Genomic DNA, 15924 nt, shown 5'->3' on the forward strand with positions numbered 1-15924 from the left:
AAAGGAGTCGGGCCTTTGGGCAGCAAGCAGTGGACAATGGTATGATCCCACTGACTTTGGAGGTGGGGTTCTGTGAGTTCATATCTTTTACGTCCAATTTCTATATAACCGCTGTTCTTATGTTCGTTCCTCAGTACTAGGGCTATAATTCTAGGCCTCACATGCTAAGGCAAGCTCTCTATCACTGAGCTACACCTTTGCCTCCAATGGAGAAAAATATAGACATATCAGCATTTACATGAGAACAGGCAGTGGGCGGAAAGCTGAAAGAAAGCAATGTTTTTGTGTGCGACTATCCCATCAGGCCACTCACCCATGAACCCAGACACAGAACGGGGCTAACTTAGCATATGTTCTCTCAAGTACTTGTCTAGGAGAATCAGTGGTACCTTGTTATATAATCTTTCAGGAAACTCCAGATATCTAATCTATAAAAGTGCAACGTTTGAATTTCTGCAAACATACCTTCTGGGGAAATCTGCCAAACACTGTGTCTAGTGTTTCCTTGGACACCTTACACACCCTCTGCTACATTTAAATTGTTTTAATTTTTTAAAAGTTTATTCCTTTAAGGGCGGGGCCATGTGGCATGCACAACTTGCAAGAGTCAGTTCTCTCTCTACATCATGTGGGTCAGGCTGTCAAAGTTTGGCTGCAAGGGTTTTTAACCACTGAGCTAAGTTTCTGTGTAGCATGGTCGTATGCAAAGCAGGGTGGAGGAGGGCTCCAATTCTGTTCTACCGCTCACTTTAAAACACTGTTGCAAAAAGCAATTAAGATTTGGGAACACACCGTCTTGAGAATCTGACTTTGCCCAGATGTGAAAAACGGCTTCAGGGTCCAAGTTTTGGCCATTGACTCACTACAAAAATTCTCTGCATTTGGAGACATTCCACCCTGGCCCGTTTTAAAAGTCGATTCCTTTACAGCACGGTGTCTGTCCTCTCAGATAGGGCCTTGGCTGACCATCCACACCCTCTGGAATGGAGGCCTTATTTAGCTCTTCAGAGGACTCGGCTAGGCGCTCCCACCCCAGCCTGGCCCTGCTGCCTGCAGTCTCCACCAGAGGAAGCAGGACACCCATGCACTGTTAGAAGTGAGAACACTGGCCGCCCACTCCTTGAATAGTTCCCTCAGATTTTTATAACTTTCACAGGCTCTGTGGAGATGCCAAAGTCCTCCAGCCCAGCCACAAAAAGTGAAAACTCTTCTTGGAATGCAGAAGTGCAGCTGCAGGACCCTGAATTACAGTTGGCCCCTGAAGTGCATGCCTGCGTTCGCAGAACCAAATCTCAGAGCACACAGAGGTCTGCAGCCAACTCTGGCCTCTCCCCCAGGACTGGGATTTCTTCTGATCTGGGGGCCTGTGAGAAGCAGAAGGGCACAGTTACAGGTGAGAGTCAAGTGTCCGGGAAGTGGGGGACCTCTGGGAAACGGACCAGTTAGGAGTGGAAACAGCAAGAGGAAGTCCCCCGGACTGCCCAGAACTTGTTCACCTGCACAATGATGGGCCCTCCATGGCACCTTGGAGGTCAGGCTCCCTCCGGGCAAAGAAAAAGTGCTGTGCCCCGACAGGGTCCCCAGGACACCCAACTAACTTGAAGGCTCTGGCTCAGAAGCTGATGGGAGTATATACTTGGCACCGCGGGACACAGAATCTACAAGAGAGGTTTCCTTGGCACAGGGTGGTGTGGGGTGGGCCTCGCTCCAGAAGGCGGGGAAGGGGGGGCAGGTAGACCGATGGAGGAAGAGGTTGGAGGAGGGGCGAACCACCCCCAGGTGGGCGATTCAGAAGACAGAGGGAGGTAGAAAGGAAGGGAGGAGACTCAGGGAAGGGGAAGAGAAGGAGAGAGGGAGAGGAGAGGGGGAGAGAGGGAAAGGAAAGGGGGAGAAAAGCCGAGAGGTAAGAGGGAAAGGGGGAGGGAAGGAGGGAGAGCGGATTGAGTGAAAGTTGAGAAGACACCGGAGGGGAGGCCAGTCTGGGAGGGCGCAGGAGACGCACGGGGCTTTCCCCGGCGACTCCCTACCACTTCCCGGTCCAGCGGGAGATTCTGAGTTTGAACAAAGGCAGCTCCTAAGGCCGCGCGCTCTGCACTCAGGTCCGCCCCTGGCGTCCCAGGCAGGACGGACAAAGGCCCAGCACTCCCTGCACCGGACGCCGAGATTCCCCACTTTGCCAAACTAATGTCCCTGTCCCCCAGGCTACTCACGACCCTCGATCCCCCTGAATCACACGTCCCGCGGACCCCAGCGCCCCTGAGACGCACTCACAGGATGGAGGTCTGCGGCGACACGGCGGGTACGGCCTCCAGCAACAGATGCATGCAGCGCACGGTGGTACGGAAGCACAGGCAGCGGCTTGGACAGCCTGCCCCTGGCTTCGAGGCGACCACCGCCATAGCCCCCAAGGTGAAGCAGAGCACGAGCGCCTGTAGGCAGCGGCGCATAGGGCACGCGGCCATGGTAGATGGCGCGGACAGACGCTGGGGACGCGTGGACCGCCGCGGAGGCCTCGGCGGGCGCGTCCACCGCCGGCTCCCAACTGAGTCCTCAGGTCCCGGGCCCACGTCCCAGCTGTGCGCGGGGGCCGGGGGGGGCGCCAGCTGTGCACATGCGCGTGACTCCTCCCCTCTGGCCTCACCGAAGGCGGGGGCTGGGCAAGCACCAGGGCCTTGGTGTTGTAGGATCCCCGCGACCCTTCCCGAGAGTGCAGCTGGGCCTCCCTGGACAGCACGACCAGAGCGCACAGACTCCACAGTGGGGGTCGCCTGGAAATGCAGAGGTGAGGGCTGGAACCGGGTTTGGATCTCTGAGTCTTCTTTTAAACCTGCCGTGCGGCAACTAAGACACCCCACATCCCAAACCACACTTATGGCCGTATGCAAGGCTTTTGTTGCTGGTGATGCCTTGTTTTGAACGCTTAAAGGTGTTGGGTGTTCTAGGATGTGAGCTTTCACACTTTTTCTCAGTGCCCCACCCCTGCTCCCACACAAAAGCATCTACCTCTGATTTAAGTTTTCCTCATTCCTAGTGGAGAAACCGAGGGCCAGCCCCGTGGCGCACAGCTTGTAGCTAGGCTGTGCTGCAGAATTGGAAGTTCCCTGAGGGAGGCCTCCAACACTGGCTACCTGTGAGGAGTCCCTGCCCACCTGGTGCTTTCCCTGGTAGGAAAGACTGAGAACACCTGTGGCCACCTCAGCTTGCCTTTACACAGGCTGCATAAAACAAGGGAAGTGCTGAGGTTAACATGAGGGAGTGCTACACGAGATCAAATGCCTTATACTCTTCTCCGATTCTCCCTGGGGTTCCAGTCTCTCCAATTCTTCAGGCCGGGAGGTCCAGGGTAGACAACACAGCCATAGGAACGGAGTTCATGGACTTCAGAGTTGGAAGTTGAGCTTGATTTCCAACTTGACTGAACTGACCCCCTTAAGAGACCACTGTAAAATTCCATCTAAGGGAAATATCAGAAGAGTTACCTAAAAAGAGAAGACCCATTAGGAACTAGAGTGATACACATGGGCTGGCAGTGTAATAGCACAGATGTGAAGAGGCCCATCTACCCAAGTGTTCTCTCTGTGATTTCTGGCTACTTGAAGGGAGCTGCCCAGCTCTGCCTGGTCCTTCTGGACAGACTGACATCTCTGAAACTGAGCCAACACCGCTCTTTCTCCCTTAAGTTGTTTTGCCTCCGTGTTTTGTCACTTTGATGGAAAACCGACACACCAGACATGCCTTGACCTGCAGCAAACTACTCTGTTTCCACTGTTCCCAGGCAGATAGTCTCTCTGATGGGAGGAGTGTTTCTGGGAGTCCAGCATCAGGGTGCTGCTGAGGGACGGAGTCACACTCAGGAGCCGTCACAAGGCTCCAGCTGCACTGCTGGCAGACTTTACCACCAAGGAACTGAAGGCCCGTTGGAGGAGGCTCGAGTTCCTAATCACTGGGCCCTCTCCATGGCTGGCACATCTCCAACCATCTGCAGACTGTATTCCAGGGGGAGAACAGGATTAAGGCCTTCCTGCTAAGCCTGAGCATGCCATCACTTTCCATGCTCTCTTGAGTAGCTCAGGAGAGTGAGAATAACTGAACCACAAAGCCTCCAGAGAGGCTGCCCACCCCGGGAGACCTTCACTCTGCCCTGAGCTCCTACAGAGCTAGAGTTAAGTTTCCATGAGAGCAGAATTTCCAGGTAAGTATTGTAGTGGGGATGAAGACAGGACAGTCTAGCCTGTGTACTCTGATAGAGACCAGATTTATCTCCTGTAGTTAGCACAGGTTAAGAGCCTGATAGACCGACCCCAGCAGAGACAGCCTTGCCTTCAACAGCAACTGCAAGTGCAGGGTCCTTCAGCCTCTCAAGTCTCACCTGCTTGTTAAAAACTTAGTCAGGTGTATGACACCAGAAACCGAAAACATCTTTCTCCCACAAAATTGCATTTTCCCATTTAACGTGCATTCTCCTCTCCCACCCCATGATTTTCCTATAGACAACAACCTGGAAATTGTCCTCTCTGCAGGCAGTCCTCACCTCAGATCTGAGTTCTTACCAGGCATATCGGTCCGTCTTTTTTTTCCCCAGCATCACTCAAAGGCAGCGGCCTCACTCCTCACATCCTAAACACTCCCAGGCTGTAGCACCCACAGCAGCAGCCACTTCTCCAGGTGTCAAGGAGCTGGTGCTCTCTGTTTTCAGTACAGCTGCCTTTTCTTAAGCCATCTGTGATATCTGGTCTTATGTATCCATTTGAATGGATAAAAACATGCCATGACTGTTTAAGAACAGCTATTCCCCTGGAGGTGCTCTCTTAGATGTGGTTAAAATTGACCAGTGGACTTTGATAAGGGAGATCTCATTAATGTGTGTAAAAGCCTGGTATAGTGGCAGAGATCTGTAACATTGGCATGTGGGCTTTGGTTGGAGTGGAGGGAGACAGGCAGCTCTCTGGAATTTGCTGGCCAGTTAGTCTAGCCAGTCTAATTTTGTTAGAAAAAATTAACATGGAGAATGATAGAGAAAGACATCAACATCTAGCCTCCACACGCATACACAGGTACAAGAAACACACTCAAACATGTAGTGCACACACAGAGACACACACACACACACACACACACACACAGAGAGAGAGGAACTTCTGCTGAGCAATCACTCTGCCTCGGGTTTTCAGGTTCTCACTTTTCCATAGAGGCTGCACTAACCATTTTCTTAAAACAGTTCTGCCCATCCATCCATCCATCCATCCATCCATCCATCCATCCATCTGACCATCCACCTAGTGGCACCTTGCCTTCTTTGTAGTCTTTCATCATCCCTTTCTATCCACTTCCTCACCCACAATCCATCCATTTACCTCCTTACCCATCCACACATTCTTATCCAATCCACCCACCCATTTTCCCTTCCATTCATTGCTGACCCCTCTATACCTCTCATCCTCCCGTCTACCTATCCACCCACCCACCCACCCACCCACCCGCCCACTCATCCACCCACCCACCCGTCCACTCATCCATCCATCCATCCATCCATCCATCCATCCATCCATCCATCCATCCCCCTGTTGTTTCTGTGTCTCAGAGAATGCCTGATAGGCATAGCAGCCATCTGCACCACTCTAAACAATGAAGTACAGTGGGAACTAGGAGCCAGGACCATGACTAAGGACTGAAAGAATGTGTGTTTTCCGGATGAAGTTCTTACACTGAGCCAAATATCCTTCCCATGCTGTTTGCTCATCAGCCCTGTCACGTGCCCTCTAGAGGCTCCTGGAAGACTCACACCTCCATACTGACCTCTGGGTGACTTTTCTGACTCTTGTAAGTAAGTACTTTCCAAGTCCTTCCACCTGCTCTGTTTATTGTTCTACGGCAAACATTTCTTTCGGGTGCTAACTGCACTCATGCAAAGAGAAATACTTGGTGATGGTACTGAATGAGACAGTGTGGATGGTGGCTGTCCCACCACCTGCTCCCCTCCTAGCTATTTCTGGCTCATGACATCCATTTATCTTATGATCCCCCAACTATACAGGTGTTTCCATTTTGGAGCCTCATGACAACTTCTGAGGCCAACGTTGTCGTCAGAGAGGTTGGGTCAAAGTCTGAGCCCTGGCAACCCCAACAGGAGAGGCTCAGCCACGGGTCCTCAATATGCCAATTGAATAGATGAGACTTTATTAAATGTGCCACATTGGGAAAAGGGGGCGGGGGAAGTGGGTCCAGTTATCCCACCCACCCACCCACACAAGTCCATCTTCAGGGTCCTGATGAGAGGTTTAGGCTTAAATAGAGGGTCAGAGGTAATGTAACTAAGAGATCCTAGTCAAAGTGTGGCCCGCCGTGCCCCGCCCCCATCCCTGATCCATCCTTGTCTCAGCTCTGGTTTCTCTTGCAAATTGACAAGTTGTCAGAGCTGTGTGAGATTTCCTACCTGGAGATGAGCCTCCCTCCCCACCCCCCTTTCGCTGGCTGGCAATGGGGCTTCAGCTTTTCTCTCCCTCAGCATGAGATTCCTGGGAAATTCCAAGTCCTGGGGATCATTGTTTTAATAGTCTCCTGTGCCAACCATCTTTGGATTACTATGCTGCACATTCGTTCCCTTTTGTGGACTAATGCTTAGAGCACCCCGGTCCCTACTGCACTGCTCTAGTCTCTCCCCTTACTCCCCCCGCTGGAGATGCAGACGGCACCTCCAGTTTCTAACTTCAGTCTGGCACCACAATCCTTTGTTTTGCTCCACCAACCAAGCTAAGTCTTGGCTCGCAGGGAAGCAGCCTTATTGCCATAGCTTCCAGTGCTGTGACCCCCTCACCCTTCTTATGTCTGGGCTTCAGTTTCTCACTTGGTAAAGCAAGGTCAGCTGCTACCCACACTCAGTGAGGACCGGGTGAGCAAATGTCAATCTATTTTATCCTGGCTCATTGTGGACTGTGTGAGTAAGGCAGTGAGCCATGAATATGTTCTCCCTGAGAGCTTTATTCCCTGGTGTGGGGATACTTGAGAATCTTCTGTAAGTCAGCCCCACCCTACCTGCTGCCCTGACTCCCAGGCTAAGTTAACCACCACACAGACATACAGCTTACTGGGAAAGCAGGGGTCACCTTAGGTTCCCACGACTGAGAAGCTGGGAGCTTAACTCTCAGCCTCCAAGGAACTACAGACAAAGCAATTCAAACATCTGAAATGTTCCTTCCTATAGTCCTGAGCCAGAAAAAGGCTGGTTCTCTCTGGAGACTCCCCCAGGTAAGTTCTACCTTATTATCCCACTCCTGGGATCCTGTGTCTGAACCTGGTCACACATGCTCCTTGGTAAGGACAGTGTTCAGGCTGCACTCCAGACCCAGCAGGAAGTGAGGTACAACAGGGAATCTGGACTAGGAAAGTTCCACAGAGTCTCCATTGTCAGCAGAGGCAGGAAGTACTTAAGTCCTCCACTCTATAACCCTAACCCAGGGGTCATGTTTGACCTGATCGTGGCCAGACTTACCAATGATGGAGCCCAACAGGGGTGTACCCATCAAATGAATGTTCTACTACTGCCCAATCCTGGCTCCAGGAAACAGGGAAGGGGAGGGGACACTGGATGGCATTCAACAGCATCATGCTAGTCCCAAATACAGGATGGGTAAGGCAGGAAAGAAATTGGAACCAGATTGGAAAGACTGCAGTCAGCTAAGACCCTTTCAGCTTCCTCGGACGTGAGCTATCAGCTAGCTCTGACGCCATGGTCTCAGCCCCTGAGAAACAGCACAGTCCTAAAGATAAGCAGACTCAGCTGGCTGTTGGTCTTAGTGTGTGCCTATCTTCCCAGATATCCAGAAGGCTAAAGCAGAACCCCTTGACACTAGGAGTTTGAGGCTAGCTAGACAGTACAGTAGGGCCTGGTTTTCAAAAGAAACCAAGCACCACTTGAGTGCAAGGTCACTACCAGCAAGTGGGTGGACTCAGCCCATGTGCTGGCTCAGGCCCCTTTGCAGTCACAACAAGAAGCCTGTGAGTGAGCACCAGTATTGGGGTCAACACATGCCTAGCTGTAGGCTATGACTTTGAAAAGCATCATCCAAGCATGCAGAGACATCAGGAAAAGCCTAGGGGCCTCAGTATTGAGTTTGCAGCTTTCTGTGAATGTGTTGTTATTCCAAAATAAAGGTTATTGGAGCCTTAGAAATAGTAAATTAAGGAGCATTGTCTCAACCTTAACTTTAAACTGTAAACAGGAACTTTTTATGTAGGTGAGAACCACACAGAGTGGACAAAGTGGTCCCTGGGACAATGAAAATGGTATAAAATGGATTGGAGGCAGGATAGAAAGAGGAAAAATTACGGAGACATTGGGAGAGAGAGAGGCCTTTCGCCCTGGAGTCTAGCTGAGACTCAAGAATTACAATACAACTGATAACATTTTCTGTGACGGTTGCCTACATAGAGACACTATTTCATACAGAGCTATTTAAAATAATGTCAAAACAGCTGTGGACAGTACTTATGGGGTTAGTATGTAAGTTCTTTTCTGGTTGTAAACCTGAAATTTCCTAGGAATCACACCAGAAATCCTACTTGCAGTAAAAAGATATGGCCTAATTCCCTGGGCAGCCCACAGCTGTTGATTTTATCCTATCAGGTTGTAATTGCATCCAAGGAACCAACAGAGCCATCCTATAATGTCATTTACTAAAAAGGAAAAAAACATCTTAGCAACCTGTCAAGATGTAACTTGAGGTCAGGTGGTGGTGGCCCACGCCATTAATCCCAGCACTTGGGAGGCAGAGGCAAGCTAATGTCTATGAATCCAAGGCCAGGCTGGTCTACAGAGTGAGTTCCAGGACAGCCAGGGCTATTACACAGAGAAAGTCTGTCTGTAACTTGAAAGCCCCCAAATGGTGTTATAGGTCAGATCTGAGTTTGCAGGCCATCCATCCATCCACTGCAGGCTTTATGTCTCTGAACAATGACTTAGATAGAGACATGTGGATACTAACAGAAAGGAAACTAATTAATCAAAAGACAGAAGCATTTCCAAGCTTGAAAATGGGCCAGAACTGATGAAGCTTTGTACCTGAGTACAAAGGGAACTCCTCAGACTGCTAACGCTGGGGGCTGTCTCCTGCTATACTACCACAGACGAGTTCACAAGGTAAACTGAGGCCTGGAGAAACCTTGAAAAGCCCACATCTCTAGATTAATTATTTTCACAAAATGAAAAAGGACCTTGAGCAGATTGCTGAGCCAGCAGAGAGTGCTGTCATAACAGTGAGAGACAAGCTGGCGTGCCCTACTTTCCATTCCCAGACAGGCCGACTCTCCAGCCAAAGTACTCAGGGTGTCACTAATGAACCTGTGATCTGCTGTCTGGGGAATTACTCTAGAAGAGAGCAGCAGCCACCGCTCCCTGCTGTAGCAAAACCCTCTTTGACTTGGGAGTGCCACGGAGGCCCCTGGAGGCATGTTTTTAACTCATCTGGAGCTTCTGCCAATGGGTCCCAAGCTACCTGGCAGCTTTTACCTCCCAGCTCACACCAAGCAGCCGAGGAATGCCAAGCACACCACCTAAGCGGAGGCTTCAGCTCAGCTGCTGGTGCCTCTCCCAGCCAGAGAGCGAATGAGGTTGTCTTATGGGAAAATTCTGGGACGCTTCTTTGTAAATCAACACAAATTCAGAGAGTGTTCTTGATGGTCCCACAGCACATAGCAACTTGGAATTTTTGAGCACTGGGCCCCAAAGCTCTACTCGGCTAGGAATAAAACCCAAGCTTCCTGCCCTGTGGCTACCAAATGTCGTCGCACAGTGGGTAAAAAATGAGGATTTCCCAAGTCTAGAACCAAAGACAGCTCCTATATGACTAGCCTCCTAGCTTTGGACAGACTGACTATTAGAACTTCAGAATCGTTTCAGTTCCCATAAAGGAAGAGTTTGCTTTGAGACTGATAGGAAAGTGAGAACCAACTAGCAGATGTTTTGTTTAGAAATACAGGGAGAGTGAGCCCCTATATCAGTCTGCAGTTTTCTAAGATACCCACTGTCTTCATCAATAATAATACAAGGGATATAGACCCTTTGGGCAAGATTTTATTTTCCTTCTCTTCCCTTCCTTTCTTCCTTCCTTCCTTCTTTCCTCCTTCCTTCCTTCCATCCTCTTTCACTCCCTTCCCTTTCCTTTCTATAGTCTTTGACAAGTCTCTAGGGCTTTCTGTAAATCAACAGTTTCAGACTCTTTAAACACGGTATTCAAGCTGGGTGTGTTAGCACACACCTTTAATCCTAGCACTCAGGAAGTAGAGGGAGGAAGGTCTCTGAGTTCAAGGCCAGCCTGGTCTACATAGCAGCTGCAGGACAGTCAGGACTACACAGAGAAACCCTGTCTCAAACAAACACCAGAAAAGATCCACAAAGCTTTTAGTGCTCTGGACCTAAACCCAAACTGTTTATAAAGCAAAACAACAAACAAAACACATGGGACTTGTGCTAGGGTTATATCTGTTAGGAAAGTTTTTTTCTAGTGTCCTAATTTAAATTTTTTTGTAGTTTTAGGTACAATGGGCTTCCGCTGGTATCAGTCAGTGATGGAGGGAGGCTGAGGACCAGCTGGGTCAAGCCATTAGTTACCAAGTGGAGGAGGAGCTTTTTAGTCAAATGACCTGCACTTCTTGCCCAAGGGTCCTGATGCAGCATGTTTGTCCCCTTCAGAGTTGACACACCATGAGTAGGTGTTGCACAGCTCCTCCTTTTCCTACAGATGGAAGGGTCAGAGACATCATTCCCCTCCATGGGCTCAGGCTGATAAGGTGAGAATCTCAGTGATTGCCTTCAGCATTCTAGGGACACTGCTTTCTTAGTAGAATGAAGATGGGCAGTGTCCAGCTGCCCAAGTCTGGGATAGTTTCTATGCCTGATGCAGTCATATGAAGCCAGAGACTAATGAACTGTAAAGAACTATTTTAAATTTATTTCAAACTACTCTATCTATATCTATCTATCTATCTATCTATCTATCTATCTATCTATCTATCTATCTATCTATCTATCTATCCATCTCTATCTATCTATCTATCTATCTATCTATCTATCTATCTATCTATCCATCCATCTATCTATCGTCTATCTATCATGTATCTACACCACATACATACACACACACACACACACACACCAAGCTTCTTTCCCTCTCTTCATCAGCAGCCAGCCCCAAGACACCTCTGACTTCTACCTCCAACTTCCTTCATAGGACTTGGTGCCACCCACTTCTGGGTTCAAGCCACACAATCCACTGCCAGAACCAAGGTGTTTCTCCGCATCTTTGTCTCGGTGCAGTGTTGTGTGTTGGCTTGGCTGTGTGCCCAGAGGGCAGGTCTGTGTACCTCTTTCCACGGTTGCGCCCCACTAGCAGTGTGTCCACCCCCACCCCCACCCCCACCCCCCACCCCCCCCCCCCCGGTCTATAGCCTCCACCATTGCCCTAACGCAGGCTCCACTCTGACTAGCTGTCCACAATGCCCAGCTCCTTGCTCCCGTCCCTGCATCCTCTGCAGAGTATTTCTCAAACATATACAGTGGTAAACGGTGATACTTCCCCGATGTGCTGGTCAAAGTCATTTCCTCTCTGGAGAATGAGAGTCCTTGGGTTTGGGCTAGATGAGAAACTGGTGTTAAGCCATCTCTTGCTCTCCCTCTTACCCACAGGACAATCACTGTCTCCCCTTTCCCAAAGCCAGACAAGACTCACTGCAGCTCAGCGTCCCCGCCAGCCTGCCTGCTCTCACTGCCTGCCTTCCAGCTTTGTTCCTATCTAGCACCCTCTGCAGGCGGCCTTCAATTAGGAACAGCTACTAAGCTTCCTTAGGGGAGGCAGCAGCTCCCTCTGTCCCCTGGAGCAGCCCGAGGACTTCTTTCCACTCAAGGACAACCAGATTTGTTTTTTCTTTTTCATTTTTATGGTTTTTTTTGTTTTTACTTTTTTCTCTTTAGGAAGAGCCAGTGTGACTTGACATAGAATCAGGATTTATTAGGAAGATATTTTAACATATATGTAGCATAGGCATTAACAGAAAGAGTGGTCCTTAGGGAGAAGATGAGGCACATCCAAGTACGGTTATGGGTTTCTTAAGAAAATAACACTCGGGAGTCTTAGTAGTAGCCATAAGTGTGGTTTTGGTGTGTTCTACAGTTACACTGTGGGCTTTAAGATCCCAACTAACTTTCCCTTCCCTCTCCTTCTCCCTCTCTCTCCCCTCCCTTTCTGTCCCTCCCCTTTTCCATCCCTCCACCCAATCTCTAGATCAAGCTGGTCTTGAACTCACTATATACCTAACAAACGACCTTTAACTTATGAACTTCTTACCTCTAGGTCCTGAGTTCTGGGGTTACAGGCATGCACCGCCACATCTGGTTTATGTATTGCTGGAGAAGGAACCCAGGGCCATTCCTAGCTTCCCAAGGCTAGCAGCTGTCATCCAGCTCATCTGAAACCTTCTCTTCCTGAAGACACCTCCGCTGCTCACCTGCTTGGGTCCTTCCAAAGCAGTGACAATGGTCAGACCCTGGCTCCGGTGCTTCTGAACACACAGCCTTTGATTGTTTCTATCCTGAGTCTTCACTAATTTCCACTCTGGAACCTCTCAAATCACTTGGGAAAATTACCCACCCAGTCCACTGAGGTTTGGAACCCCGAGTTTGGCTTGGGCCCAGGATAGGATTGGGAGCTGTCAAAGTGCAGAGTTTCCTTTGGGTGTTTGAGCAATTGCTTTAAGTTTGTCCTTAATGAAACCTGTTCTCCCAGACTGCCGCTGGCTATTCTCCATGCCAAGGTGGACCAAGGTCAGCAAGGCTGCCCTTACCCTTTGCTGACAGGTAGGTCCTCGCCTGTGTTTTAAGATGTATTTACTTAGATTTCAGTATTTGGGGTTGTGTCTCTGTCAGGTGTCATCCCAGTGGAGGAGGGAGTAAGGTGGCAGCATTACCTCACTGTGATGGTTTGGGCATGGGCAGACGTCTGCTGTATTTTGGAAAAGTGAAGAGGGAGTAACATGGTCCCCTGCCCAGGGTTCTCTCCTGGGATATTTTCTAAGCTGCAGACTGCTCTCAGATAGGCCTTTGGTAACCTGATATTTGGGGCAGCTGTTGCTCTGGGACCTAGAGGACCCTACTCTGAGGTGACTGGAAAGACCCAACTTAGGTTGGTGACTGGAGAAGTTAGTAAGGTCCTTTTTTTCCCCAGCCCACTCCATACATGGTCTTAGGTGTGTTTTTTGTATTCACAAATGTTAGATGAAAAAATTATTTTAGCATCTACTGCCTCTATCTCACATATGACCTGAAGTAAAAAACTTACTCTGAACCCGAGACAAATGAACAGTTGCTGAGACTTCTCTTAGCTTCCCAGCTGTGGCCCGCACCTGGAAGATCACCCTGGTCTTTTCATGATTTCTGCTGACCACTCTGGCAGGATGGGACTGCGTCTTGGGGAAACAATGTTGGGGCTCAACAGGACCTACCACCGCAACATGGTGTCAGAGCGAACCCAGACCCTGCATTGTTTATCTGTTGCTGTGATAGAACACCACGAGCAAAAGCACTTCATGAAAGAAAGAACTTACTCGGACTTACTGGCTCCAGAAGCAGAGCCCATCAAGGCCAGGGAGGCGTGGCAGCAGGCACCAAAAGCAGGAAGCTGGCAGATCACATCTTGAGCTGAAAACACACTGGAAGTGGGGTGAGGCTATGAATACTCAAGTTCTGTCCCCAGTAACACACTTCCTCCAGCAAAACTCCATCTGCCAAAGGTTTCACAGCCTCCCTGAACAGCTACACCACCTGGGACCATGTGTTCAAATACAGGGGCCTGTGGGGACACATCTCTGCTAACAACCACCACGGACCACAGCAGGACAGAGAAGCTGTGACTTGCCTGAGGCCAGGTCACTTCTTATACCTTGGAAAGTGACAGATTTGTGATTCCCATGCCCTATCTCCTCCCTCCTGTTTTCCTTCCATTTATAGATTTCCTTCATCATTAAGCCTCCCTTCCCCCCATGCATCATGCTGATTTTGTTGGTACTAGTTTATTCTTTGTTTTCTTTTCTTGTCCTACTGGAGATAAATGACAGAAGCAGTATGTAACTGGGAAGTGGATCCTTATAGTTTGGAGAAGAGAAGGGAGAAAACCTTTGAAGTAAGGATGGGTCAGAGTCCAATGGGTCCAAAAGGGCAGCAGGTTTGTCCTTTCCGAGTCTACTGTGTACTGGATGTACTTGACTTTTGCCCTTTCCCCATTCCCATTTGGCTCAGAGTTGCCTTGGTGATTCATTCTCCCTCTGTCTCTCTGTCTCTGTCTCTGTCTCTCTCTTGTGTGTGTGTGACAGCAATTGAAAGGAAAGACAAAGTGTACTGCTTGAATGTTTCCTTGGTACCTAGTTAAATTGCCCGTTGGTTAAGACCCTGGCTCTTCGGTGTAATCTTACTGGTTCAAGTACATAGTGTCTGTCTGAACATCAGCTGGGAGGAGGCAGCAAGAGGTGTGTCTGCTGCCAGAGAATAAGGTCACTGTGAGTGGAAAAGAGCCCAGTCCTAGTTGTGCTGAGGAAGGGCTGGGAGAAGGTGCTGACCCTCCCAGTGATGAAAGCAGCCAAGGAGGTATGGCCAGGCACTCAGCAGGACCCCCTGTGGATGCCTGGTCAGTGCCTACTGCCATGGCCTAAGGGTGATTATGCCATTTTTTGCTGTCACCTGATCTCCCTGCCCCTGCACCCTATGTACTTGCCAAGCTGTTTTAATGCCCATGGAGGAAGGGGCACCACAAACCTGTTCCTTGGCACTCCAGACATGTGCTGTGGCCCCAGACCATGGCTTCTTCCCTCATCTGCCCTAACTCTTGTGCTTGGGTATTGTGGTTATAAAAAAATCATTTTTTTTCAAACTGAGTGGCGGTAGTGCATACCTTTAATCCCAATACTCCTGAGAGGCAGAGGCAGGTTGTTCTTCATGAGTTCAAGGCCAGTGTGATCTATAGAACAAGTTCTAGGACTGCCAGGGCTACCCAGAGAAACCCTGTCTGGAAAAACCAAATCAATCAATCTCAATCAATCTCAAATCAATCATCAAACTTTTTATCCTTGGTGAGAAATATATGGCCAAGCCATTCTAAGTCTGGGAAGACTGGAAAGTCTCAGACAAAGGGCTCTTAGACACAAGTACGGGCTGCCACTCTATCTACTGTTTGTCTTGCCTGTGCTGTTTCACAAAGAGGTGCTGTGCTGGGAGCTATGATCCTCCAAGGGTCCCTCTTCCTCTGAATTTCTTGGGGAAGTGACAGGGGAGTATTTTCCTGTCCTATTTCTCTTGCTCTGTTCTTGCTGAACCTACACCAGTGCTGTGATTGCCTCTGGGTTACCTGTGGGCACTCAGCCCACCCCATCACTGTACTGCCTCTGGGTTACCTGTGAGCACTGTGTGTACCCAGCTCACCTTAACACTGGCCCCTGGGTTTTGGCTACTGACCCTTGTCTTAACACCATCGTAGCTGGTAGCACTTCTGTGATGCTCTGCAAAGTGCATGTCTCAGATTTGTTCACCCATCCCTCTCTCATAGGATTTCGAGGCTTAAAAAAAATCGATTCACAACTGTTTCTATATTTTCAGGACAAGTGCTGGGAAACAGTGAGTTTATATGTTTTAATTTTCTAAGGTTCTGAACACTATTTAAATTGCTTTATATAATGATCTTGCTTCTAGGGTTGCTCCTAGGCTGCTGACCTGAGACACTGACAGCTGACCCTTCATTAGCTTTATTTGATCCAAAATATGGGATTTAACAGAACCCCAAAGGCAGGTCTGAGGCAGAAATGAAGGCACTAGGGTAAAGAGTCACCACTTACCTGCTGGCATTGGGAGGTCTGAACCGTGGCTCTAGGCACCTTTTTGCTGCTGCC

The 15924-nt window shown here is 49.3% G+C and overlaps 1 protein-coding gene and 1 long non-coding RNA gene across 5 annotated transcripts in view; one reads left to right on the top strand and one right to left on the bottom strand.

Moving 5' to 3' along the window:
- Window positions 1–4600, bottom strand: part of Pxdn (peroxidasin) — a 75876-nt gene extending 71276 nt beyond the window's left edge. For 2 of the 3 annotated variants that reach the window (XM_040730672.1, XM_040730670.1), the window contains exon 1: window positions 2272–2462. In XM_040730672.1, coding sequence (XP_040586606.1) covers window positions 2272–2462 — 191 coding nt within the window. Of the gene's footprint in view, window positions 1–2271; window positions 2463–4550 lie in introns of those variants that run through there. The other variant, XM_040730673.1, reaches the window with a different exon arrangement.
- LOC121133769 lies at window positions 964–14061 on the top strand. Of its 2 annotated transcripts, none has more exons than XR_005870746.1 (4): window positions 964–1669; window positions 2202–4192; window positions 5744–5824; window positions 12345–14061. It is a non-coding gene; the product is annotated as an uncharacterized LOC121133769 (long non-coding RNA). The 2 variants fall into 2 exon arrangements; XR_005870747.1 differs by having other exon boundaries at window positions 964–1393; window positions 5744–5820.
- The last annotated feature ends 1863 nt before the right edge of the window (window positions 14062–15924 follow it).

The sequence above is a fragment of the Mesocricetus auratus genome, unplaced genomic scaffold (assembly GCF_017639785.1).
Source record: "Mesocricetus auratus isolate SY011 unplaced genomic scaffold, BCM_Maur_2.0 Super-Scaffold_100024, whole genome shotgun sequence".
Taxonomy (NCBI): domain Eukaryota; kingdom Metazoa; phylum Chordata; class Mammalia; order Rodentia; family Cricetidae; genus Mesocricetus; species Mesocricetus auratus.